Source organism: Chiloscyllium punctatum, chromosome 9, assembly GCF_047496795.1.
Source record: "Chiloscyllium punctatum isolate Juve2018m chromosome 9, sChiPun1.3, whole genome shotgun sequence".
Lineage (NCBI taxonomy): Eukaryota > Metazoa > Chordata > Chondrichthyes > Orectolobiformes > Hemiscylliidae > Chiloscyllium > Chiloscyllium punctatum.
Genome location: NC_092747.1, coordinates 14,248,494 through 14,276,215, shown reverse-complemented (window position 1 = coordinate 14,276,215; position 27,722 = coordinate 14,248,494). Strand labels below are relative to the sequence as shown.

The 27,722-nt window shown below is 43.8% G+C and overlaps 1 protein-coding gene across 2 annotated transcripts in view; it reads right to left on the bottom strand.

Annotated features, from left to right (window-relative positions):
- Positions 1-27,722, bottom strand: part of mxra5a (matrix-remodelling associated 5a) — a 58,181-nt gene that overhangs the window by 15,595 nt on the left and 14,864 nt on the right. For both annotated transcript variants that reach the window (XM_072576892.1, XM_072576893.1), the window contains exons 2-5: positions 21,503-21,924; positions 13,781-13,910; positions 9,398-9,788; positions 314-5,143 (exon numbers count right to left, since the gene is read on the bottom strand). In XM_072576892.1, coding sequence (XP_072432993.1) covers positions 314-5,143; positions 9,398-9,788; positions 13,781-13,910; positions 21,503-21,702 — 5,551 coding nt within the window. In that variant the 5' untranslated portion in view covers positions 21,703-21,924. The remainder of the gene's footprint in view (positions 1-313; positions 5,144-9,397; positions 9,789-13,780; positions 13,911-21,502; positions 21,925-27,722) is intronic.

Below are 27,722 nucleotides of genomic sequence, written 5' to 3'. Positions count from 1 at the left end.
CTCCTATTGATAACAGACTTTTTTTTTTGAAGTTCACTGACTACAAGGATGTACAGTAATAAAAGCCAAATACTGCAGATGCTGAAAATCTGAAATAAAAACAGGAAATGTTGGAGTCACTCTCCCATGTGTGGCAGCATCCATAGCGAGAGAAACAGAGTTAATGTTTTGAGTCCAGTTTGATTCATCTTCAGTCATACTGACTCAAAACATTAACTCCATTTCTCTCTCCACAGATGCTGGTTTGCCTGCTCCATTTCTCCAGCATGTTCAAATTTCACTTAACGCTGTTCTGTCATTATGAGTCTCTTACCTGTTGATATTTTTGTCCAAAATATAAAAGGCTTGGGCTCCCCAACTGCATCACAAGGAAGATAAGCGTCCATCTCTGCTTTCACTGAAACTGTCATAGGGTGCCTTGGTATTATTTTCGGCTTCCGCTTTATTATCCTGAAATTGGGAGATGGTTGTACAGCAATGGACGAGTTCCCATCGAACTTTGAAAGGATTGGGGTGTGCTGGAGCCATTTGCTCCATGAGGTGTTTCTGAACCTTTCAGCAATGCTAGTTGTGTTGGGTATAGTTGTAGGTGTTCTCATGGACATGCTTCTGTTGGGTATAGATTCTGTCGGTTTCTCTTTAGTAAATTGAATTGGAATCTCTACACGATGACGCCATTGGTAACCTTGATTTGCGGTTGGTGTTTGAACGATGGGATGTCCTAATGCTGCTTTTGATTTGTTGTCTGAATCAGCACCTATCCTCTCCATTGGCTTGTTAATCATCCTTGAACTAGTTTGGAAAGGGGTTCTTGATGTTGACTGGATGAAAGGTTCATCAGGTTTTGTTACATTTTCCCCTGTTCTAGGTGGGAATGTTGTCAACTCAAGATCACCAGTAACTCCTGACCATTCTCCGTTTGTCAAATTATGGGACCTAGCCCTTGCTGCAGGTGTCAGCAGCTTTGGTGTTGCTCCTGCCAAGATATCATTGGGAGATTTAAGCCTAGAGCCTTGTTTTGGAATGGAAATTAAGCTGGGATTTGAATCTGGCTTCCACTTATGCCTCGAAATCCAAGTTAAGTTGTTTGATCCTTGGATGTATGTCATTTTAAGTTGTTGCCTGCCCTGTGTAGTTCCTGCACGTTGTCTTAAAGGGTCTCCATCTGGTGTATTATTACTTTCATCGGTTCTGTTGATTTCCAGTTGAATTTCTCCCATTCCAACAGTTTTCTGAGTGGGCAAGATACCTCGTGAAGAAATAGTTGGAGGCAGAATTTCATTGTGCATTTTAACTGTGACTTGAGAAGGCAAAGGAAGATTCGATCTTAAGTTTATAATGGTCGGTTGGGCTTCTGGCACAACATTAACTGTTGCTTTTCTGTACACGGGAACATTCAAGTCATAAAATTGTGAAGGATTTCTAGTGTCAGGTGAAGAAGATAGATTTGGTGAAAAGTCACTTCCAGTTTTTTGAAATGTGGGAGTTTTCTGAGACATTTCAACCACTGGTAGTTTAGTCTCAGTTTCTAAAAATGTGCCAGTTGGCACTTTCAGCTCAGTGTTTGACTTTGGAGTTTTCCTGGATCCCTGTGCGTTAGCAGTGATCGTGGTCAACACTCCAAGGTAATCCATTGTAGGTTTTGATATCAAAGTAACTGTTGTAGAAATTGGAAGGACTGCCGTCGGAACTATTGGATTTAAGATGACATCTGATGATTTTGTGGTGTCATGGACTCCATTTAACTTCCCAGATTCAACTGGAACAACAGAAGCTAAGGCTGTTGTGGTTGATACAGGTTTATTACTTGATGCCGCAGCATTGAATTGAGAAGCAGGGTCGGGAGGTTTTCCAAATGTATTGGATATCGGAGGTGATATGGTTGTAGTGTCAAGTTTTGTAGCATTGCGCAACCTATAATCCCTTTGAAGATGCAACGGTTTTGTGGGGTTGGCTAAAGATTCAAGAATGGTTGGGTCCATCTCAGGGGGTTTTGAGGAAGTGGTTTTTGTAGTATCAAGTATTGTCTGTGTTGTTGAAGTTAACGATTTTGGTTGATTTGGCTCCGGAGTGATAGGTGCTACTGAAGGGTTAGTTTGATGTGGGGATTTGACAATGGTTAAGAGATTCACTGATTTTAGTGTTGGTTCCCTTGTTGTCAGTTGTTCTAAAGCAGGCAAGTTGAACTTACCATAAGCTAACTTTGAATCTGGATCCTTCTCTAACTTAGAGTTGACTTTCATATGGCCATTTTCGGAATGATTCATTTCTCTTGGAAAGGCTTTCCCACTTGGCCAAGTGCTTGATGTCATATTTACGTGAGTAGATTTTGTTTCTTTGGCCCTGGTTATTGGGTATAAATGTTGTCTTTGCCTGTACCTGTTAGGCCGATATCTCCTTCTGCCGGGCAATCTTCGCTTTGGATAGTTTTGAGAAGTGGTAGAGGTGTTTTTGCTTTGACTGGCTCTTGCATTGGCATTCACGGTGGCAGTTGGCTTTGCTATGGTAATGGGCACCTTGGCTTTCCCGGTAGTTGCTTTGGCTGTAGTGGTGGGACGAATGGTAGCAGTGGCTGTGGTGACAGCTAGTTTGGTTGTGGTATTAGGGACCGTGGTGGTAATGGTAGTTACTTTTACCGTGGGGGCCAATTTGGCAGTAGTTCCAGCATTTGTGGAGGAGGTGAAGGCTCTGGTGATCATTGAAGTTGCTTTGGTCGTGGTTAAAGTGGTAACTGTTTGACTTGTTAAGGTCATGTCTCTGATGTGAAACATGCTGGCATTATCACTGTTTGAGTTTATATCTGCAATAGCCATTAAGGAGTCCTTCCCAGCAAGTCTCTTTGCTGGATCTGTAACTGCTTCAGTGATCCAAGGTACTGCTAACCCCTCGAGTGTATGTGTTTCTGGAGCCTGAGTGTTGCTTTCTATGACAGATACATCATCATCTTCTGGATACTCCTGTCTTGGCTGCATCCCAATCACTGCCGCTGTTGACTGAATACTGCCCTGTTCCAAAGCTGCTGTTGTGGTTATCAACATTTCCCAAATGTCTGACTCATTCTCCGGCTTTGAAAGAAACTTGGCTACAGTGTCAGACTCAGTCGTGGTTTCCAGAACATGACCAGTTGCATTAAATGTTTGGTTTCTCGGGGAATCAGTACTGCCTCTCGGTGCAAGATCTTCCTGCTGTCTACGAATGAACATTTCGTTCAGGGTGGTGTTCTCTGACATAATGTAGTCTTTTGCTATTGCACTCTGACGCGAGCTTACTTGTATCAACTGGTCCTCCGAAAAATTCATTTCACTGTTTCCTGATGATTCTTCAATACCTGACTCCTCTTCTGAGACTTGTTCGAAATTTCCCGGGCGATTCACTGCCAAGGGATTTCTTTTGGTTTCTTTTGCAGCTGGCGAGATGGTGGTCGATTTGTTGATTCGGAGCGAAGGCTTTTCCGTTACTTTAGGAGCAGTCTTTGCCCTCACCTTTGCCAGGATGTCTGCCCACTTTAGTGGGTCGATCTTCTTATTGGACATACTGACCCTCCTGCGTGAATCCCACCGCCTCCTGCCATCGAAGGTTGGCTTCCCCCTCCCCCGCTGTGAGCCCTGCCTTAGTTTGATGCTCCGGCTGGATTCGGCTCTGGAACGGTCATGCGTCTCATCAGCATGGAGTTGTTTACGTCCAGCCAGAATTCTGCCAGTGTATTTGTTGTAGGTTACCTGTTTCTGACTTTCATACGCCGTGTCTCGACCTGAACCATCCTGTTCCTCAGCCTCTGAACCACCATTCCTGAAAAAGAGATTGAGAATTGACATTCTATTGTCTTTCTTCCCCTTTCTAATGGTTTGGCCATGCAACTTTTTAATAACTGCCACATTAACAGTCAGTGAATCGACTCCATACGTGTTGACGGCGAGACACCTGTAGTGGCCACTATTACTAACATGGCTAGTTTGGATGACTAGAGTTCCATTTTCCGTTACAGATCCACTCGTAGTGTTTGCTAAGGCACCGAGGACATTGTTATTTGGCAGGATCCAACTCAGTTGGGCATTTGGTACTGCAGTGGCACTGCAGGGCAGAGAGATAGTATCCCCCGAATGTACAGTGATGCCATTTTCTTCAACTTGGCTTGGATGTACTCTTGTGGGTTGCACGACAACTCGGTATGTCATTGTATCCATATCATCTTTTACTGATGCAATACATTGATATAAACCTGAATCACCATACCCCACTGCCTTCACTATTAACTTGCCAGCTTTTGAAACAGAAACACGGTTGTCTTCACTGGTGTACGAGGCTTCCCTTTGGGTACCATTTGGAAATGTCCATTTTATAGATGGACTCCCTGAGGCAATGATTGGACAGTTTAACTGCAGCATAGTCCCAGTAACTAAAACATGCTGCCTCTTCAGCCCACCATCGTCTTTGATTAATACCCAGCTATTCTCTCTCTTTGGGCTGTCATTGATTTGAAAGCTTTGAGACAAGTGCATTGAGAACAGAAGGATAACATGGTCTGTAGTTGTTTGCCTTCTGTCAAGTTGGATATTGATGTGCTCTTGCATTAACCATGAGGGCTTCGTCATAATATTCGCTCTAACACCAGTGTAATAGTAAGCTTGGTCATCAATGACTTGCTTATATCGATAGCTTGAGTTGGGTTCCTTGGACAACATTAAATCTCTTTCTAATTTTGCAGGTGTTTCACTGTAATAGGCAATAAGTTTCCACAGCCTTTCCATCCTTTGTTGATCCATATAGCACATCAGGGTTGCTGAAAGGGTCATGTTAATGGCGACTTGCTGCTGATTTAGACGCTGCCATTGAATCTTCGTGCCATTCCTCATCCTGTTGGATTGACAGACCAAGTGGTTGTGGTTTCCTTGCTGGTCCGTTAAGTTCAAAGTCATGCTGCCAAATGGATTTTGATAGTTTCGACGTGATACATCTTCACCTTCATCGTCCCATTCAGTGTTGTTGTTGTTCTTCAACGGGGATATGATTGTGGGCTTCTTACAAGTGAGGGCATTAGGATCCAAATTGAAAAGCTCTTTTCTGCTGAATTGCTTGGGTTCGGAGCACAGTGAGCACATTCGACCTCCTGGATACGTTCTGTCCTTTTTACATTTCATAACACCTGTGAATAGGAAGAAAAGACCCTTCACTATATTTGACAAAAGGGAAGGTAGAGAGGACAAATTCCTAAAGTCTTTTTTAAGAGCAAAGGTCATTTTTCTTTACTTCTGCAAAAAAGACCCTGAGCTTCCAGTTGCCTGCCACGTCAACCCCCCACCCTGTCCCTGGCCAAAGCTCAGTGTAAGCTGGAAGAATGGCACCTCATTTTCTGCTTGGGGACTCGGCAGCCTTCTGGACTCAACATCAAATTCAATAACTTTAGGGCTTCATCTCGCCCAAGTCCTTATCCGAACCCTCACAATCCAGGCCTTGTTGTCACATAAATTGCTATTGCACACAATCCATTGTTAGCCACTAATATTCCCCATTAATGGCTATTCACCCTCCTAGCCAGACAATTATCCACTCCTTTCTCCATCTAACTGTTCATCTCTCTCCTTACTCTCTATCTCCACCTGCCATTTTCTCCTTACCGCCTCCCCCCACCCTATCTTCTGCACATTAACCAACATTTTCCTAGCTACCATCAGTTCTGAGGAAGGGTCATTCGACCGGAAACGCTAACTCTGATTTCTCTCCACAGGTGTTGCGAGACCTGCTGAGCTTTTTCAGCAATTTCTGGGTTTTTTTGTATCTGATTTACAGCATCCACAATTCTTTCAGTCATTTTTTTTTGATCAGTTCCTACTTTTCTTCCTTCTGTTCTGAGTGCGCAGAGAGCTGCAAGACTCCAGTCTCACAGACATCTGACCCCTATTGTACATCTCCAAAGAGATGCCCCCAGGACAGGGGGCTGGAATTTTGCCATGAACACTGAAATCTCTCTGTCCAGTCCTAAACTGGACCGAAACAAGTGTGACTGGACAGTGGGATTCTCAAGGGAATTTTACAGACAGTGGCTAATTAAGAGGTGCATCCACTCTGAGGCAGCATTGAAAAGTAGAAACAGAGAAAATAGGAGCAGGAGTAGGGTATTCGGTGCTTCAGGCCTGCGGCATCACTCAATGTGACCATGATTGATCATTCAACTTATTCCCCTGTTCTCACTTTCTCCCCATTGATCCATTTAGCCTCAACCATTTTCTGAACCAGAGAATCCCACAGGCTCACCACTCTCTGGGTGAAGACATTTCCCCTCATCTCAGTCCTAAGTGGCCTACCCTGTATTGTTAGACTGTGACTCTGGTTTCTGGACTCTCCAGTCATTGGAAACATCCTTCCTTCCTTTACCCAGTCCAGTCCTGTCAGGAAACTTCTGTCTCAAAGTCCCTGAGCCAGGCAGGCAGTGGCGCTGTGAGAAAAGCAAGGGCTACCAGGCATTCTCTCCTTGGACCATGAGACATCCAAAAAGAAAAGCCCCATGCCCTGTCTTGGGAAGCCCAGGTAGCTGGCCTTGACGATCTCCTCATGTGGAGGGGGGCCTGTCCCAATGCCAGCAAAATTCTGGAGGTGGCAGGTTGGGGCGGGGAAATATGGTGTCTAATTGGTCAGCAACCTCCCTTTGGTGGCTGGTTATACTTCTGCCAATCCCACTACCAGGATTATCCCATGGAAGACTGTTTGCACTTACCTCTCAACACTTCCTACGTTTTGTGAGCCCTCCCACATCCTGATCTGTGCAGTGTTTGGGAGAGGTGGACAGGAGAAGATTATTCAGCCCATCATGTTTGTCTATTCCATTTGACCCAAAAGCTAGCTCTATCTATAAACCTTTACTCCATATCCTTTCATACACTTCACCGACGAAAATCTATCAATCTCACGTTCAAAATTCCCAGATTTTTCATGTTTTGTACAAACATGTCCTTCCTTGCTTCATCCTGGGCAGTCTCATTCTAATTTAACATCACAAGTCCCTAAGTTATAAACTCCACCACCATACTAACACCACTCCCCTAATTAGTTGCTCAGTAGTCCTGAACATAGCAATGAAATGAGGTTGTGATTCAGACACTTGCAATGGAACTTCCTCTTTCTTGCATGTTGCAAGAGAAATGCAGAGAAGGGTGATAATGGGGTGAGGTGGCCCTGGAGAGATGTTTACTCCCTTCTCACCATCTCAGCAATTAGTTTCTGTGGAAGAATTTCTGCTGAGGACAACTTTCTCAACCTGTCACTAATTAAAATCCTTAAAAGGTCAACTTACAGTCATTTAAAGGCCTCAACTCACTTTCCCCTGATCACCAGTCTTGCAAGAGTTGAGAAAGATGGCTGGGAAACTAGGGTAACTGGCCTTCAAATTCTCTAAATCCCTAGCTCTAACTGGAGCTATAGGTGATGAGTAAGGGTCTTTGAAAGCCACCTCTCCTGCCCTTGCCTCCGACATCTCTTGACACCTCTCCAAAACAACACTTCACTTTGTGGTTAGCAGGAAAAGAACCTGAACATTTCACTGTGAGAGGTAGGCCTTGACTGACACCGTTAGGAGGTAGACACTGCTAGTCTCTGTCAAACTAGGACACCAGTGTAAAGATCTGTGATTGGCTGGAAACTCACCCTTGCTTGCCTGTCAGCTCTTTGTGAGCCTGTGGTGAGGTGATGGCCTACTGACATTATTGATAGGCTGTTAATCCAGAGAACCAGGTTCAAATTCTGACTGTGGCAGGTGTTGGAATTTGCATTTAATGAATAAGTGAATTGTCCAATGATGACTGTGGTGCCAATATCACTCTCCAACTTCAAATAATATTGATCTTGCTTTATGCACCTCCTATGCAGTGTAATCTGTATGCCTCACTCTGTCTAAGCACTCTACACTCTGTATGTCCTTACTATGATTTGCCTATACTGCTTGCAAACAAAGCTTTTCACTGTACTTAGGTACATGTGACAATAAATCAAATTAAATCAATTGTTGTGAAAACCTGTCAAATTTTGTTTAGAGAAGAAACTCTTTGGTCCTTAATGACATGTGACTCCTACATGGTTGACTGCCCTGTGGGCAATAAGGAATGGGCAATAAATACTGGTCAATGTCAGTGATGCCAATGTGAATGAATAAACAATGGTGAGCTCACCCCTCACCCTTTGTGTTGCTGGACTGTGATTACTGTGATTTTGGGGTAGTATTTGGACTTTGTTTGATACTCTTGGTCATGATAAGATGAGTTCAGGATACTCAGGTGAAGCAATCGCTGTTTGACGGTGGGATATTTCCCAGCATGCACCTCGACTGGGGAAATGGATCACCTGACATGTTAGCAGACGGCATTAGACACAGTTATTTAAAGATGTGGTTTCCTTAGGAGTGTCTGATCGACTGGAATTAAGAGCCTGGGGGTGAATGTTCCACACATTTAGGACTGCCAGCCAACCAGAGACTGGCACCTCTTGTGCTCAGCAGCACCATTGAGGAGGCGGTGGCTGTTGCCAGAACAGCACCCTGTGATCAGGGATTTTAAGTGAGTTGTGGGTGGTATTTGTGAGGGAGGGGGTGTGTTGGCATTAAGGTGCCCAGGCCATTTGGGGGTGACTCAGCCCAACGTGTTGTCCCTCAATCGGGCTCTGACTGCCTTAGTCCTTGTCACAGAGAGCTGTGGAGAGGTAAAGTCCTTGAGTGTATTTACTGCTGAGATAGACAGATCCTTAATCAGTCAGGGAATCAAGGATTACAAGGAAAGGGCAGGAAATTAGAGATGAGGAATGTCGGATCAGCCATGAGCAGATTCGAGAGGCTGAATGGTCTACTCCTGTTCCTATTTCTTATGGTCTTGTGAGCAAAGACATGACATTCTGATATCCCTACCCCTCCCACACAATGGGCTGCCTCCACACATTGATCTTTTGGGCATAGCACATGGCACCTGCAGCTGGGTTAATTCCAGTTATGGGGGACTGAGGCCCATTATTGATTCTTACGTGGCCATCTAAAAGTCTCATTTGGTGACAATGACAGCTGACCATGGACCTGCACCTTAACTCCATTGTAGTGGCATTGAGAAGGTGGTTGGTCTGTGTATACCACAGACCCACCTCCTAAAGTGTCCGCCACTCCAGCCTCACCATGACCCGGATAGAAATATCCCTCATTTGACTGCAAATTCAAACTATTGCAAATGAAAAATTCTTGCAATTTGACAATTGGTGTATTCTCTGTACATTTGGAGAAAAATCAAACAAGGGTAATTCACAACAAACTTCATCCAGGATTGGAAGTGAAAGTTTCTCCCATTCCAGCACTGCCGATTCTCACCTTGGTGAGCATTAAAGAAGCAATAAATTCTACATTCCCACTTGGTGTAAAGTCACTGATTACCTCTAGCCTCTTTCTGCCAGTCCAGGAGCCATCTTAACCTGCAGTCACATGACCACGGATTCCCATGAAGGTAGACATTTTCCAGTTCGGACATTGAATGGAATATGTCTTTGGGTAGTGTTGGAATGAGATTTTCAGAGAGGTAGAGGTGCTTTATTGATGAAAATGTAAAATGTTGTAGAAACGAGAAGGTGACAAAGGTGCGTGGATGGATTTGCCTCAACAAGTTGGCTTCGAGATGGATGAGCTTCAGAGAGGTCAGTCCGTGGAAAGCACCAGGTTGAATGAACTCAATCTTATTGTGGTCCAAGTGCAAGCGTACTAAATTCACCAGTCCCCGAAATGTCTGCCCTTTTATGGAACTCAGTTTATTGTAGCTTATTTTAAGTACCTGAAAAAGAAAGATAATTAGGTTCAATAATAAGGAACAATTCATAAAAAAGACTAAATTGGTTCAGTATGCAGAAGGATTTATACCAAAGCATAACATTAATGAGAAGCACATGCATAACATTCTCAGACCTTTGGGGTGGCTGTTCCTGTGATGACCACACAGAGATTTACTGGACTTTAATGGATCATGTTGGGAGGTTTGAGGGGTTAAAGGAGACAGAGGAAGGAAGTATTAGAGAGAAAAGACTACTACACTAATAGGGATCTGGAAAAGGTTAACCACAAGGAGCTAACTAAACAGAATGCAGGGATCAAGTGAAAACCATTCTTCTGTCTAAAACATGAGAACATAAGAATTGGCAGAATGAGTAGGCAATCAGCCTGCTCCACCATTTAATACACTCATGGCTCATCTCATCTCAGCCATTTTCCTGCCTGCTCTCCACAACCCTTCAACCCCCCTCCGCCGTTACTAATTAAACATCTGTCTCAAATGTCCCTTCTCAAATTTACTCAATGCACCAGACACAGTGGGGTAATGAATTCCATCAAAATTCATGATTCTTTGAGGGAAGTCATTTCTCCTCATCTCTGTTTTAAATCTGCTATCCCTTATCCTAAAACTATGACCAAGTAAAACTCGAGATTATTCCACAAGAGGAAACATCTATTCACAGGTCACTGTTAAAACACATTTCTCTATTGTATTCCATTTCCTAGATTCCAAAGGATTCCCCAGTGGTTAGAAAGTAGAACATATAATCTTGCTATTCAAGAAAAGAGGAAGAAAGAAAATAGAAAACTAAAGGTCACTTAGTCTAATATCAGAACCTAATATCTAATAGAGTAGGATCATTTTTATTAGGTCTGTGGTACCACAATACTATTAAATGCAGTTATGGCTGGACAGAGTCAATAAAAAGGGTTGGCACAATGAGGATTTATGACAAAGAACAAGTCTGTTGGAGGTTTCTTTGAGTTTGAAGCTAGCAAGGTGAATGAATGAGAACCATTAAGTGCAATGTGTTCAGATTTTCAAAATAATTTGACAAGGTGCCACACAAGGCGGTTATATACAAAGTTGGGGATTATGAGAGGAGACGTAACATTTTAATTTGGTTTCAAGTTGGTTAATGAACAGAAAAACAAAGATTGAGAATAAATGAACCATTTCCACATTATACTTATTGACCCACATCAAGGTCCTGATCAATGAATGCCTTAATTTTAAAATGCTCACCCTTGTTTCCATGCACCTCCACGCCCTTGCCCCTCCCATTTTCTCTAATCTCCTCCAATCCTTCAGTCCTCCGAGACATCACCATTCCTCTAATTCTGGCTGTATCCTTGAGGGAAGGAAACTGCCATCCTTACCTGGTCTGGCCAACATGTGATATCAGACCAATAGAAATGTGGCTGACTTTTTGAGCAACTAGGGTTGGGTAATAAATGCTGGCCTAGCCAGTGATGCTCTTGCCCTGTGTCTTAATTTTAAAAAAGTTCCCAATTATAAGTTGCTACACCATTGACAATCTTGTTATCATCTGTTTAGGTCACAAGCTGCAGATATTTCCTCTGGATTTTTCTGCCTCTAAACCACTTTACTCCTTAAGGATGTTTATTGAACCTGCATCTTTGAAAAAGCTTTTGTGCATCTGACCTAATATCTTCTTTTGTGATTCAATGTCATCCATTGTTTTAGCCTGTTTCTCTGGAGCACATTGCCAAACTGCATTATTTTTAAGGAGCTATATACACTAAACAAATTGTTATTGTTGGCAGGCCAGTGGGGTATCCTAAGTATCAGTGCTTAAGCCTCAGCTATTTGCGATCTATTACAATGTTGGAGATGAAGGGACAAAGTGCAACCCTCTAACGTGAAAGGAAAATTCTGCAGATGCTGAAGGTCTGGAATAAAAGCAAAAAATACTCAACAGGCAGTGTCTGTACAAAAAGAAACTGAGGTAATGTTTCAGGTCACCCAGGAGAGAAAGGAAGAGGAAAATTGGTGCTAGCTAAAGAGACTATGCATGGAAGCAAAGAAAAAAGGGATAGAGAAAGCAACTCTCTTGGATATGAAAGTTTCAGTGCACCAGTATAGACACACCTACTTCAAGCTTCTCTCTACAATCCAACTTTGGGACATCTTTTAAAGATTAGGAATAATGGCAATTTAGTTGAAAAGGAATATTGCACAAAATACAGAGGCATGGGATTGAGGGTGATTTGGCTGTTTGGATCAGAAATTGGCTAGCTGAAAGAAGATAGAGGGTGGTGATTGATGGGAAGTGTTCATCCTGGAATTCAGTTGTGAGTGATATACCACAAGGTTTTGGGGCCACTGCTGTTTGCCATTTTTATAAATTACCTGGATGAGGGTGCAGAAGGATGGGTTAGTAAATTTGCAGATGACACTAAGGTCGGTGGAGTTGTGGATAGTACGGAAAGATGCTGCAGGTTACAGAGGGACATAGATAAGCTTCAGAGCTGAGCTAAGAGGTGGAAAGTGGAGTTTAATATGGAAATGTATGAGGTTATTCACTTTGGAAGGAGCAACAGGAATATAGAGTACTGAGCTAAAGGTAAGATTCTTGATTGTGTGGATGAGCCGAAAGATCCCAGTGTCCATGTGCATAGATCCCTGAAAGTTGCCACCTAGGTTGATAAGGCTGTTCAGAAGACAAATGGTGTGTTGGCTTTTATTAGCAGAGGGATTGAGTTTCGGAGCCATGAGGTCATGGTACAACTGTACAAAACTCTGGTGCAGCCACACTTGGAGTATTGCGTGTAGTTATGGTTACCGCATTATAGGAAGGATATGGAAACTTTGGAAAGGGTTCAGAGAGGATTAACTAGGCCGTTGCTTGATATGGAGGGAAGGTCTTATGAGAAAAGGCTGAAGGACTTGAGGATGTTTTAGTTAGAGAGAAGAAGGTTGAGAGGTGACTTAATTGAGACATACAAGATAATCAAAGGATTAGATAGGGTGGACAGTGAAGTTTTCCTTGAATAGTGATGGCTAGCACGTGGGGACATAGCTTTAAATTGATGAGTGATAGGTTTAGGACAAATGTCAGAGGTAGGTTCTTTATTCAGAGAGTAGTAGGGGTTGTAGAATGCCCTGCCTGCAATAGTAATAGTCTTGCCAGCTTTAAGGCCATTTAAATGGTCATTTGGATTAACATATGAATGAAAATGGAATAGTTCAGGTTGGATGGGCTTCAGATTGGTTTCACAGGTCAGCGCAACTTCATGGGCCAAAGGGCTGTACTACGCTGTAATGTTCTATGTTCCAGGAATCATCAGGCGAATAGCCACAGTCATAGAGTCATACAGCATGGAAACAGGCTTTTTGGTCCAACTCATCCATGCCGACCATGTTTCTCAAACTAAATTAATCCCATTTGCCAGCATTTGGCTCCTATCTCTCTAAACCTTTCCTATTCATTTACCTGTCGAAATGTCTTTTAAATGTTTTATCTGTACCTGTATGTACCACTTGCTCTGGCTGTTCATTCTCTGTATGAAAAAGTTATCCCTCAGGTCCATTTTAAATATTTCTCCTCTCACCTTAAAAACATACCCCCGAGTTTCTGAACTTCCTTACCCAAGGGAAAAGACCTTTGCTATTCACCTTTTCTATGCCTTTCATGATTTGAGAAGCCTCTATAGGGTCACCCCTCAACTGCCTGAGCTAGGGAATTAAATTCCCAGCCTATCCAGACTCTCCTTATAACTCAAACCCTGCAGTCACAAGTATGTTGATTAAAAATCTCTGGAATAACTTTGTAAACAACCAGCATCTAGACCATCAACCCAATTTCTAAGAGCGAAGAATGTGTAACTGAATGGCTGGTCTTCACTCAAACATCTTTTGAAGTCTTATGCGGTCCAAAATTTATTTTTGGCATTAATCCTTGCAGAGAAAACAAACCACAAGTTCAATGTTAAATGCATGTTATAATTTAAGCACCTATTTCCAGGTACTACCTGCAATGAGTGCAAATGTTTAAAAGTTCCATCATTAAGCCTCTGGATGTCATTCCCATGCAACATCAGAAGCTGCAACTTTTCCAGCCCACGAAACGAAGTGTTGCTCACAGATTGGATATTGTTAAAGCTGCAAGAAAATGGAAGACGCAGATCATTCTCCAGCACCTTGGTCAAAATAAAGATGAAAGTAACCCAGCAAATGTCCAAACTTAGGCACTGCACTTACCACAGAGTTTTTTCAGATGTTGGCTTATCTCAATGTCTACTAATCTTTATCTTAGATTTTTTTAGATTTAGATTTTATTTTCGTGTGTACTCAAGTACGTGGCACAAGACAGCAGTGAAAAGTGTACAATGTCGCCATACATGGCACCATCTTAGGTGCAAATCTTTGGTTGTTAAAGTAGAAAAATAAAGAAATAAGTTAAACCTGTAATGTTTATCTTAGATAGCAAAATCAAGTGTTGTTTGAAAATAAATGGTTGCATTTTCTGGCTTCAGGACAAATGAAAATGAAATACTTTTGGATTCTTGTAACGTAAAAAATGCTGCTGCCAATGCTCACACTGCAGTGACCACACACACACAAACATACAGACAGATAAATGAGGAGTGGACATAAATCATTCATCCCCGCAAATTTGCTCTGTCATTGAATAAGATCATAAATGATCTATTTTCATTTCAACTTCCATTTTCCCCCAATACACTTTGATTCCTAAAACTCACTCTACCTTAAAAATATTCAATGACTCCGCCTCTGCTACCTTCTGAGACTGAGAGTTGCAAAGTCACACAGATCTCTGAGAAAAGAAATCCTCCTGGTTTCTGTCTTAATAAGATGACCATGAATTTTTAAAAAGCATCCCCTAGTTCTGCTAACAGAAAGTGCCTTACTGACGTTGACTAAGGGATAAATGTTGGCCAACATTCCTTGCACTCAGTGGGCTCCTTGAAATGATCTTTTACATCCATCTCATCCCTCTAGAAAGACAGCATCACTGACAGAGCAGCACTTCTTCAGTGGTGGGAGTGTCAGACTCAGCTTTGCGCTCAAGCATCTGGACTAAGGCTTAAAACCTTCAACTTTCTAACCCAGAGGAAAGAGATAGCAACTACGCTGTGGCTGTAACAATACCAGAGTCAGAAAGTATGGCGCTGAAAAAGCACAACAGGTCAGGCAGAATCCGAGGAGAAGGAGAGTCAACATTTTGGGCATAAGCTCTTCATTCCTAATGAAGGGTTTATGCCCAAAACGTTGACTCTCCTGCTCCTCAGATGCTGCCTGATCTGCTTTGCTTTTCCAGTGCCACACTTTTCGACTCTGACTCTCCAGCATCCACAATCCTCACTTTCTCCTATAACTATCGATGACTTATTGGCGGGAATTTTAACCACTGAAAAAAGCTGGGGGAGTGCCGTTGTTGGGTGGGACATCAGAAGTTAAAATCCTTCACCTCAAAAACAATGCACTCTGGTTTTGACGGAAGAAAGGCTATTCCCAAGGAGTTGGAATTCTCATCGACAATGAAGAAACAGTGAGAAAAGGTTAATGTGTATTTTTTGGGATAAAATATCCCATGAGTTGCTTGGGGATCCTTGCATTTCCTGATAACTACATCAACGATCCAGATCTTAGCATGCATGGGGCAATTCCACGATTGGCAGATATCATAAAACCAGGATGAATTGTAAATTGTGAGAGCAGTGAGGAACATCAAAAGGACACTGACAAGTTGGTGGGGTCAGCAGATAAGTGGCAGATGAAGGTCAATGTCGAATAGTGTAGTTTATACACTTTGGTATAAAGAACATAGAATGTAGAATGTAGAACAGCACAGGAACAGGCCCAATGGTCCACACTGTCTGTGCCAACCATGATATCAAATCTTTGCATCCTCTTTACTCAAGAGAGAGGTCTCAGGGGGCTGGAGAATATCCAACATTATTCTTTTGTTTAAGGAGGGCCCAGGGGATAGTCCAGAAAATTACAGGCCTGTGAGCCATCCATTATTGGGAAGGAAATTATTGGACAAGTTTCTTAGGGATAAGATTTACTTACATTTGGAAATATATGGATTTATTAGTGATGGGCAACAAGGCTTTGTGTGGGGAAGGTCATGTTTCACAAGCTTGGTTAAGTTTTTGAAGTGACAAAGCTGACTGATGAAGGCGGAGCAGTAGATATTGTCTGTATGAACTTTATGAAGGCCTTTGACAAATTCCCTCATGGCAGACCGATACAAATTGTGAAGTCACATGGAATCTGCAGTAAGCTGGCAAAATGGATACAAAACTGGCTTAGCATTGAATACAGAGAGTAGTAGTGAATGGGTGTTTTTTCTGTGAGCAGTAGTGTTCAGCAGCAATCAGTGCTGGGACTCCTGTTGTTTAATATATGTAAACGATTTGGAGGAGATTGTCAGTGAGCTGGTTAGTAAGTTTGCAGGTGGTTCAAAGATTGGGAGAACTGTGTATAGTGAGGAGGGTTGCCAAAGGATACAGCAGGAGACTTGAGCGAAGAAATGGCAGATGGAGTTTAATCCAGACAATCAGAAGATGGTGTGTTTTGGAAGATCTAGTGCAAGAGGGAAGCATACAGTAAATGGTAGAACCCTTCGTAGCATCATCAAACAGAAGGATCTAGGTGTATAAGTCCACAGTTCCCTGAAAGTGGCAACCCAAGTGGATAAAATGGTCAAGAAGGCATGTGGCATGCTGGCCTTTATTGATTGGGACATGGAATATGAAACTTAGCAAGTCAACAGCTGTCTAGAACATCTGCGGTATAGAACTTTAGTTAGGCCACATTTGGAATATCGTGTAAGGTTCTGGCCATCATATTACTGAAAGATGTTAAGATTTTGGAAAGGGTAAAGGAATGATTTACAGGATGTTGCCTGGCTTGGAGGGTATTGATTATGAGGACAAATTGGATAAACTCGGTTTGTTTTCACTTCAACGTCAAAAGATTAAGGGGGCTACCTGATAGAACCGTGTAAAGTTATAGGAGGTAAAAACAATGACTGCAGATGCTGGAAACCAGACTCTGGATTAGTGGTGCTGGAAGAGCACAGCAGTTCAGGCAGCATCCAAGTATATTCGAAATCGACGTTTCGGGCAAAAGCCCTTCATCAGGAATAAAGGCAGTGAGCCTGAAGCGTGGAGAGATAAGCTAGAGGAGGATGGGGGTGGGGAGAAAGTAGCATAGAGTACAATGAGTGAGTGGGGGAGGGGATGAAGGTGATAGGTCAAGGAGGAGAGGGTGGAGTGGATAAGTGGAAAAGGAGATAGGCAGGTAGGACAAGTCCGGACAAGTCATGGGGACAGTTACTGAGCTGGAAGTTTAGAACTAGGGTGAGGTGGGGGAAGGGGAAATGAGGAAACTGTTGAAGTCCACATTGAAGCCCTGGGGTTGAAGCGTTCCAAGGCGGAAGATGAGGCGTTCTTCCTCCAGGCCTCTGGTGGTGAGGGAGCGGCGGTGAAGGAGGCCCAGGACCTCCATGTTCTTGGCAGAGTGGGAGGGGGAGTTGAAATGTTGGGCCACGGGGCGGTGTGGTTGATTGGTGCGGGTGTCCCGGAGATGTTCCCTAAAGTGCTCTACTAGGAGGCGCCCAGTCTCCCCAATATAGAGGAGACTACATCGGGAGCAACGGATACAATCTCCCTCACCTCTATCCAAGGCCCTAAAGGAGCCTTCCACATCCATCAAAGTTTCACCTGCACATCCACCAATATCATTTATTGTATCCGTTGCTCCCGATGCGGTCTTCTCTACATTGGGGAGACTGGGCGCCTCCTAGCAGAGCGCTTTAGGGAACATCTCCGGGACACCCGCACCAATCAACCACACCGCCCCGTGGCCCAACATTTCAACTCCCCCTCCCACTCTGCCGAGAACATGGAGGTCCTGGGCTTCCTTCACCGCCGCTCCCTCACCACCAGAGGCCTGGAGGAAGAACGCCTCATCTTCCGCCTCGGAACACTTCAACCCCAGGGCTTCAATGTGGACTTCAACAGTTTCCTCATTTCCCCTTCCCCCACCTCACCCTAGTTCTAAACTTCCAGCTCAGTAACTGTCCCCATGACTTGTCTGGACTTGTCCTACCTGCCTATCTCCTTTTCCACCTATCCACTCCACCCTCTCCTCCTTGACCTATCACCTTCATCCCCTCCCCCATTCACCCATTGTATTCTATGCTACTTTCTCCCCACCCCCACACTCCCCTAGCTTATCTCTCCACGCTTCAGGCTCACTGCCTTTATTCCTGATGAAGGGCTTTTGCCCAAAACATCGATTTCGAAGCTACTTGGATGCTTCCTGAACTGCTGTGCTCTTCCAGCACCACTAATCCAGAACCGTGTAAAGTTATGACAGGCATAGATAGAATGGATAGCCAGAGTCTTTCCCCAAATAGAAATGTCAATTGTCAGGGGGGCATTGGTTTAAGGAAAGTGGAGGGGGTGGTAGTCTAAAAGAGATGTGAGAGGCAGGTTTTTTTACACAGAAGGTGGTGGGTGCCTGGAATGTGCTTCCAAAGGAGATGGCGTAGGAGGATACAAGAACAACATTGGAAGCTGAGGTGTGACCTTATAGAGGTTTATAATATCATGAGGGGCATGGATAGGGTAAATAAACAAAGTTTTTCTCCTGGGGTGGGTGAGTCCAGAACTAGAGGGCACAGGTTTAGAGTGAGAGGAGTAAGACTGAAAAGGGACCTAAGAGGCAAAGTTTTCACACAGAGGGTGATGTGTGTATGGAATGAGCTGCCAGAGAAAGTGGTGGAGGCTGGTACAATTACAACATTTGAAAGACATCTGGATGGGTATATGTAGAGGAAGGGTTTAAAGGCATATAGGCCAAATACTGGCAAATGGGACTAGATTAATCTAGGATATCTGGGCGGCATGAACAAAATGGTCCAAAAGGTTTGTTTCCGTGCTCTACATCACTATGACTCCATGACTGTATTTAAGAAGCATCTTGCCAGATAGATGAATCAGCAGGGAATTGGGATACAGACCACATAGAGGTAAAAGGTTTTTAGCTTAGAAAGACATTGTGTTTTGGCGCAGTCTTGATGGGCTGAAGGGCCTGTTCCTGTGCCGTGCTGTTCTTTGTTAGTCAGTGCACAATAAAGTGGCAGACAGAGTTGAATGTGGGAAGTGTGAGGTTACTCAGTTTGGTTGTAGGAATGAAAATATTTTTGATAGACGTGCAGCTTGTAAATGTATGCTCAGAGGAATTGGGGTGTATTTGTGCAAGGTTCTAAAAACTCTGCAAGTTTTGTACAAGGCACAGAATGTTAGTATGTTAAAATAAAACAAAGAACTGCAGATGCTGGACATCAGAAACAAGAACAGAAAGTGATGAAAAAAAAAATGCAGCAAGTCTGGCAGCATCTGTGGAGAGAGCAATAGAGTTAATGTTCGAGTCTAATGAGCATGTGTTAGAATAGAAAGTTTTTATGCAGGTACAAGTCACTAGAAAATAAATATTGCACATTGTGACTTTGCATAGGGCATTATAGAGTCATAGAATCATAGAGCTGTAGAGCATGGAAACAGACCCTTCGGTCCAACCTGTCCACACCGACCAGATATCCCAACCCAATCTAGTTCCACCTGCCAGCACCTGGCCCATATCCCTCCAAACCCTTCCTAATCGTATACCCATCCAAATGCCTCTTAAATGTCGCAATTGTACCAGCCTCCACCACTTCCTCTGGTAGCTCATTCCATACACGTACCACTGTGTGAAAAAGTTGACCCTTAGGTCTCTTTTATATCTTTCCCCTCTCACCCTAAACCTATGCCCTCTGGTTCTGGACTCCCCGATCCCAGGGAAAAGACTTTGTCTATTTATCCTATCCATGCCCCTCATAATTTTGTGAACCTGAGGGGTTAATGGTACCGCATTTAAATTGCTGTCCAGTTTTGGTCATTATATTTTAGGATGGATGCACTTGTATAGGAGACAGTAAGCGAAGATTCATTGGATACCTCCCTGGGATAAAAAGGTTGTGCTTCAATAAGAGTTTGAGTACATTGAGTTCATACATTCCCTCGAGCCATCACTGCTAAATTAATTAAATCATTCAAGGTTCTGAAGGGGCTTGACAGGAGAAATACTACGAGGCTGTTTCTCCAGGCTGGAAATGCTTAAGGGTACAGATTCAGGATAAAGGGGCCAATTATTTTGGGCTAAAGTTAGAAAGATTTCCTTCCCTCAAAGAGTAGTGAATCTTTGGAATTCTCTACCTCAGGAGATTGCAAATGCTCCATCATTTAGGCTGAGATGGGCAGACTTTTGGTTCAAGGGATATGAAGAACAGGAGGGAAAGTGGAATTGGTGTTGAAGATCAGCGATCATCACACTGAATGGTGGAAGAGGTTTGATGGGCCAAAATGTTGTTCCAAAATGTTATTGGGAACGGTGGCATATTGATTATTAGCAACCCACCACACAAAGGCACGAGTTCAGAAACACAACACTTAAATTCAGTTAATTAAATAAATCTGAATTAAAAGCCAATCTCATTTATAGCAATGACATAACTCCTGGATTATCATACAAGCCTTTCTGGTTAAAATTCTTCTCTTCAGTTTTCAGTCCATGCTCAGGAAGAACTGTTTAGTGTTCAATCTATAGACGTTTGGAATCAATCATTGATGGTTTGTATGATCCATGTCACAGAGTTTTAGAATCTTAGAGATGTATAGCATGGAAACAGACCCTTTGGCCCAACTCGTCCATGCCGACCTGACATACCAACCCAATCTAATCCCATCTGCCAGCACCCGAAACCCTTCCTACTCATATACCCATCCAAATGCCTTTTAAATGTTGCATTGTACTAGCCTCCACCACTTCCTGCGGCATCACATTCCATACACGTACCACCTTCTGCGTGAAAAGGTTGACCCTTAAGTCTCTTTTATATCTTTACCCTCTCACCCTAAAACTATGCCCTCTAGTTCTTGACTCCCATACCCCAGGGAAGAGACTTTTCTATTTATCCTATCCATGCCCCTTGTGATTTTATAAGCCTCTATAAGGTCACCCCTCATGCCTCCGACGCTCCAGAGAAAACAGCCCCAGCTTATTCAACCTCTCCCTATAGCTCAAATCCTCCAACGCTGGCAACATCCTTGTAAATCTTTTCTGAATGCTTTCAAGTTTCACAACATCCTTCCAATAGGAAGGAGGCCAGAATTGCACACAATATTCCAAAGGTGGCCTAACCAATGTCCGGTACAGTCACAACATGACCTCCCAATTCCTGTACTCAATACTCTGACCAATAAAGGAAAGCATACCAAACACCTTCTTCACTATCCTATCTACCTGTGACTCCACTTTCAAGGAGCTATGAACCTGCAGTCCAAGGTCTCTTTGCTCAGCAAAACCCCCTAGTACCTTACCATTAAGTGTATAAGTTCTGCTAAGATTTGCTTTCCCAAAATGCAACATCTCACATTTATCAAAATTAAACCCTATCTGCCATTTCTCAGCCCATTGGTCCATCTGATCAAAATCCCATTGGAATCTGAGGTAACCTTCTTTGCTGTCCACTACACCTCTAATTTTAGTGTTGTCTGCAAACTGACTAACTATACCTCTTATGCTCACATGTAAGTGCTCATATTAGACATTTCAACAATATATTTATGCTTATACAAGAGATTTTTTGCAAGTATATCTAGAGGTATACAAACCCTAAATTGATTCTTTCCACCTTCTTGGGTAACCTGGGTGGCACTGCTTTTAGTGACCGAAACGTGCAGTGGACTTCAGTTGAGAAATAGCAGGTACAGGAATTAGGACAGAAGATGGATAGGCATGGATATCCCAGAGACAGAATCAGAACCAATGAGATGGTCACTGCGTTAACCATATTGCACAAAACCTCCCGCATCTTCGCCGCCCTGCCGCAAAGAAGTGCTTGAATTTCTACAAGGTGTGTCGCGGAAGGATGGACGATGTTGTCCACAGAGGCGGTACCAATTTTACCCGTCACCCTCTCAGGAAATGTCAAAATGTCGCCATTTTTTCAGTGGTGAGTGATCCATCAAGGAAAAGGACGGCTGCTTAACCGTGCAATCAATGGCCTGGCAGAAGCACCAGGTTCCAGCTTGTCCTGTCAGAAAAAAAGAAAGAAACCATTTAGGCATTGATCAACGATTAGCCAAAATGGGAAGTGTTCGCAATGATGGAAGAAAAGGACATGCAGTGGGTGGTGGCATTGTGGTAAAGTCGCTGGACTAGTAATCGAGAACACTCAGTCATGTTCCAAAGACATGGTTCAAATTCCTATGGTGGAAGATGGCAAAATTTGAATTCAATAAAAATCTGGAATAACTGACTCGCCTAAAGGTGATCATATAACCACTATTGGCCATTATAAGAACTCATCTGGGTCACTAATGTGCTTCAGGGAAAGTGATTTGCATCCTTATCTGGTCTGGTCTACATGTGACTCCAGGAGGTAAAAACAATAACTGCAGATGCTGGAAAGCAAATACTGGATTAGTGGTGCTGGAAGAGCACAGCAGTTCAGGCAGCATCCAACGAGCAGCGAAATCGACATTTCGGGCAAAAGCCCTTGATTCCTGATGAAGGGCTTTTGCCCGAAACGTCGATTTCGCTGCTCGTTGGATGCTGCCTGAACTGCTGTGCTCTTCCAGCACCACTAATCCAGTACATGTGACTCCAGACCCACTGCAAAGTGATTGAAAACATTTTCAGGAAGTATTTAGATATCATTCTTTAAGACTAAAGGGATCAACGGTATTGGGAGAAAGCAGCTGAAGGGTACTGAGTGAATGATCAGATCATATTGAATGGCAGACCACGTTCAAAGGGCAGAATGGCCTACTCCTGTTCCTATTTTCTACGTTTCTATATGGCACCCCACTGGTGCTTCACATCGATGATTCCACGTTGCCACATCACACTGTTCAGTGTTTTCAGATTCCTGTATGCAAAAGAGAGGCAGCAGAGGAAAGCTTGCATTATATTCTCCCTTTTCTTTTTTAACAATTAATTGCCAGGGTGTGGGTCTCACTTACATGTCAAGCATTTGTTACCATTAATGACCCTTAAAAAGGTGGTGGTGAAGTCCAAAGCCCTACAACTCCCTGGGTGAAGAAATCTTGTCTCATCTGAGTCCGAAACCACCTACTCTGTCTCTTTAGATTGTGAATGTGACCATTACTTAGCATTAATCTCCAGTCTTTCCCCATATCCTTGCACACCAATTCCATCCAAATAACTGTATGATACTGAAATAACTACACAGAGGTCAACATCTGTCACCAAGTCACCCTTTACTTACATGTTCACAGTACATAGAACAGTACAGCACAGACCAGGCCCTTCAGCCCACGATGTTGTGCCGACCACTGATCCTCATGTATGCACCCTCAAATGTCTCTGACCATATGCACGTCCAGTAGTCTCTTAAATGTCCCCAGTGACCTTGCTTCCACAACTGCTGCTGGCAACGCATTCCATGCTCTCACAACTCTCTGTGTAAAGAACCCGCCTCTGACATCCCCTCTGTACTTTCCTCCAACCAGCTTAAAACTATGACCCCTCGTGTTAGTCATTTCTGCCCTGGGAAATAGAGTCAATAGCCAGAGACTATCTATGCCTCTCATTATCTTGTATACCTCAATTAGGTCCCCTCTCCTCCTCCTTCTATCCAATGAGAAAAGTCCGAGCTCAGTCAACCTCTCTTCATTTGATAAGTCCTCCAGTCCAGGCAGCATCCTGGTAAACCTCCTCTTAACCCTCTCCAAAGCATCCACATCTTTCCTATATTAGGGCAACCAGAGTTGGACGCAGTATTCCAAATGTGGTCTAACCAAAGTTTTATAAACTGCAACAAGATCTCACAACTCTTAAACTCAATCGCACTGTTAATGAAAGCCAAAACACCATATGCTTTCTTAACAACCCTGTCCACTTGGGTGGCCATTTTAAGGGATCTATGTACCTGCACACCAAGACCCCTCTGTTCATCCACACTGCCAAGAATCCTATCCTTAATCCTGTACTCAGCCTTCAAATTCGACCTTCCAAAATGCATCATCTCGCATTTATCCAGGTTGAACTCCATCTGCCACCTCTCAGCCCATCTCTGCACCCTGTCAATGTCCCGCTGCAGCCTACAACAGCCCTCTATACTGTCAACGACACCTCCAACCTTTGTGTCATCTGCAAACTTGCTGACCCATCCTTCAATCCCCTCATCCAAATCATTAATAAAAATTACAAACAGTAGAGGCCCAAGGACAGAGCCCTGTGGAACACCACTCACCACAGACTTCCAGGTAGAATATTTTCCTTCTACTATCACTCGCTGTCTTCTGTTGGCCAGCTAATTCTGTATCCAGACAGCTAAGTTCCCCTGTATCTCCTGACCTTCTGAATGAGCCTATCATAGGGAACCTTATAACATACCTTGCTGAAGTCCATATGCACCATATCCACAGCTCGACCCTCATCAACTTTTCTAGTCACATCCTCAAAGAACTCGATAAGGTTTGTGAGGCATGACCTGCCCCTCACAAAGCCATGTTGACTGCATTCAATTAAGCCATGCTCTTCCAGATGGTCATAAATCCTATCCCTCAGAATCCTTTCTAACACCTTGCAGACGACAGACATGAGACTTACTGGTCTGTAATTGCCGGGGATTTCCCTAATTCCTTTCTTGAAGAGAGGAATTACATTCGCCTCTCTCCAGTCCTCAGGTATGGCTCCAGTGGAGAGTGAGGATGCAAAGAACCTTGCAAGTGGCGAAGCAATTGCATTTCTCGTTTCCCAAAGTAGCCGAGGACAAATCTGGTCCGGGCCTGGCGACCTGTCAATCTTAATATTTGACAAAATTTTCAGCACATCAGTTTCCTCAATCTCTATCCATTCCAGCATGCACACCTGCTCTTCAAAGGTTTCATTCACTACAAAGTTTGTTTCTTTCGTAAAGACAGAAGCAAAAAACTCATTTAGGGCTTCCCCTACCTCCTCAGACTCCACACACAAGTTCCCTATGCTATCCCTGATCAGGCCTACTCTTTCTTTGACCATTCTCTTATTCCTCACATAAGTGTAAAATGCCTTTGTGTTCTCCCTAATCCGTTCTGTCAAGCCTTTCTCATGCCCCCTCCTGGCTCTCCTCAGACCATTTTTAAGCTCCTTCCTCACCTGCCTGTAATCCTGTAGAGCTGAGCTTGACCCTAGCTTCCTCTACCTTATGTAAGCTACCTTTTTCCTTTTGACGAGAAGCTCCACCGCTCTCGTCATCCAAGGTTCCTTTATCTTACCACTTCTTGCCTGTCTCAGAGGGACATATTTATTCATCACTTGCAACAACTGTTCCTTAAACAGTCTCCACATGTCTATAGTGCCTTTACCATGGAACAATTGCTCCCAATCCATGCTTCCTAACTCATGTCTAATCGCATCATAGTTTCCTCTTCCCCAATTAAATATCGTCCCATTTTGCCTAATCCTCTCCTTCTCCATAGCTATGTAGAATGTGAGGTAGTTATGGTCATTATCACCAAAATGCTCTCCCACCACAAGATCTGATACCTGCCCTGGCTCATTTCCGAGCACCAAGTCTAGAATGGCCTCTCCCCTCGTCGGCCTTTCAACATACTGAGTTCTGTTTAACTTTTCTTTCTCACACTACTGCCTAACTGTGGTAGTGCTTATTTATTCCCCCACACCCATGGTGTGTGTGTGCAGGTGTGAGACACAGTGAAAGACACAAGATGCACGAATCTTTATTCAGTTTCCACCACCAGGAAGATAGGAAACACCTGAGTGGCCAGTGACAAGCAGTGCCCTTCACATCAAAGGGTAATGTTGTGTGATCAAACAGTGAAGGGGAGGACAGGGATTACAGCTGGAGGGGGAAATAATGCACTCCACTCCCTGCAGCACCCACCTCTCCCTGAACAGCTCAAGGGTGTTGGTGGACACCACATGCTCCTTCTCCAGAGACACCTGGGCTCTAACATAACCGCAGAGGAGGGGCAGGCAATCGGACCTAACAACCCCAACTCTCCTGTGTTTTTTTGACAAGCACTGCCCTTAACATCAAAGGGAGCACTCTTGTTTAATTTTTAAAATCTTTTTGAAGGGTAGGGTAGGGAACCATATCCCTTCTTTTTTTTTACCCCCACACTAACGCCTAACTGCGGTAGTGCTTATTTTTCCCCAGCACCCATGGTGTGTGTGTGTGTGTGTGTAGGTGTAAGACACAGTGAGAAACACAAGGTGCACGAATCTTTATTCAATTTCCACCACTAGGAAGATAGAAAAAACACCCGAGTGGCCAGTGACAAGCACTGCCCTTCACATCAGAGGGCAATGCTGTGTGATCAAACAGTGAAGGGGAGGGTAAGGACTAAATCAAAATAGAGTTGGAGGGAGAAATAATGCACTCCACTCCCTGCGGCACCCACCTCTCCCTGAACAACTCAAGGGTGTTGGTGGAGACCGCGTGTTCCTTCTCCAGAGGCACCCGGGCTCTAACATAACCGCAGAGGAGGGGCAGGCAATCGGACCTAACAACCCCGACTCTCCTGTTTATATCTGTCAGCCAGGGCTTCCTAATTGGGCCAGGTTAAGAATCTCATAGTCAATGAGATCCACCTGGCTTGGTGGATGCAAATGCCCTTTTTAATGTCAATATTAAAACTTTCTAGTGGTTTAGTTTTTAAAGGATCAGTATTAGCATTCATTGAGGTGGATGTAGTGTCATACATTGGCTGAACAGGAAAAGATGGCACCTTTTCTTCCCTACTGAGCATCAGTGAACCAGGTAGGTTGGTATAAGAAGCAAGAACAGAAATTGCTCGAAAAACTCAGCAGGTCTGGTAGCATCTCTGGAGAGAAATCAGAGTTAATGTTTTGGTTCCAGTGATCTTTCCTCAGAACTGAGGTAGTTATAAGAATCTGACAAGTGGTTTCTCTTCTGGATACTAACTTTTTACCCCACTGGGGAAGTTACGTAAAGTTGTCCCCGTGGCAAGCACACATGTATACCTGTGAGATTGCAAGGAGCAGATCAACCAGCCTGGGGAGAATATCCTGGATTAGTGGTGCTGGAAGAACACAGCAGTTCAGGCAGCATCCAAGGAGCTTTGAAATCGACGTTTCGGGCAAAAGCCCTTCATCAGGAATAAAGGCAGTGAGCCTGAAGCGTGGAGAGATAAGCTAGAGGAGGGTGGGGGTGGGGAGAAAGTCGCATAGAGTACAATGGGGGAGTGGGGGAGGGGATGAAGGTGATAGGTCGGGGGCGGGGGGAGGGTGGAGTGGATAGGTGGAAAAGGAGATAGGCAGGTAGGACAAGTCCTAGGGACAGTGCTGAGCTGGAAGTTTAGAACTAGGGTGAGGTGGGGGAAGGGGAAATGAGGAAACTGTTGAAGTCCACATTGATGCCCTGGGGTTGAAGTGTTCCAAGGTGGAAGATGAGGCATTCTTCCTCCAGGCGTCTGGTGGTGAGGGAGCGGCGGTGAAGGAGGCCCAGGACCTCCATGTCCTCGGCAGAGTGGGAGGGGGCGTTGAAATGTTCCTTCAAGGCTCATTGACGAGAACAATGAAGGATATTGTGTGGGCTCTGCAGGCGTGGGCCAGGACATTGCCCGTCTCTGGGGGAGTCAATCTTAGTCTCCCTGAGATGGTGTTACATGAACACATGTCTCCTCTACCCATTCACTGTTGGCCCACAGAATGGCATGAGACAGAGAACCACAAAAGAAAGACAATTTACGGGGGGAAAAAGGCATGCCGATCATGTAAAGAATAATGTAAACTTTCTGAAAATTATTCAGCAGTAATTTAACACTGGTAATTCAGCAGTGAAGTGAATCATTTTTTTAAATGGAAATTTAGATAGCCTGGAGTGATTACAGTAAAATA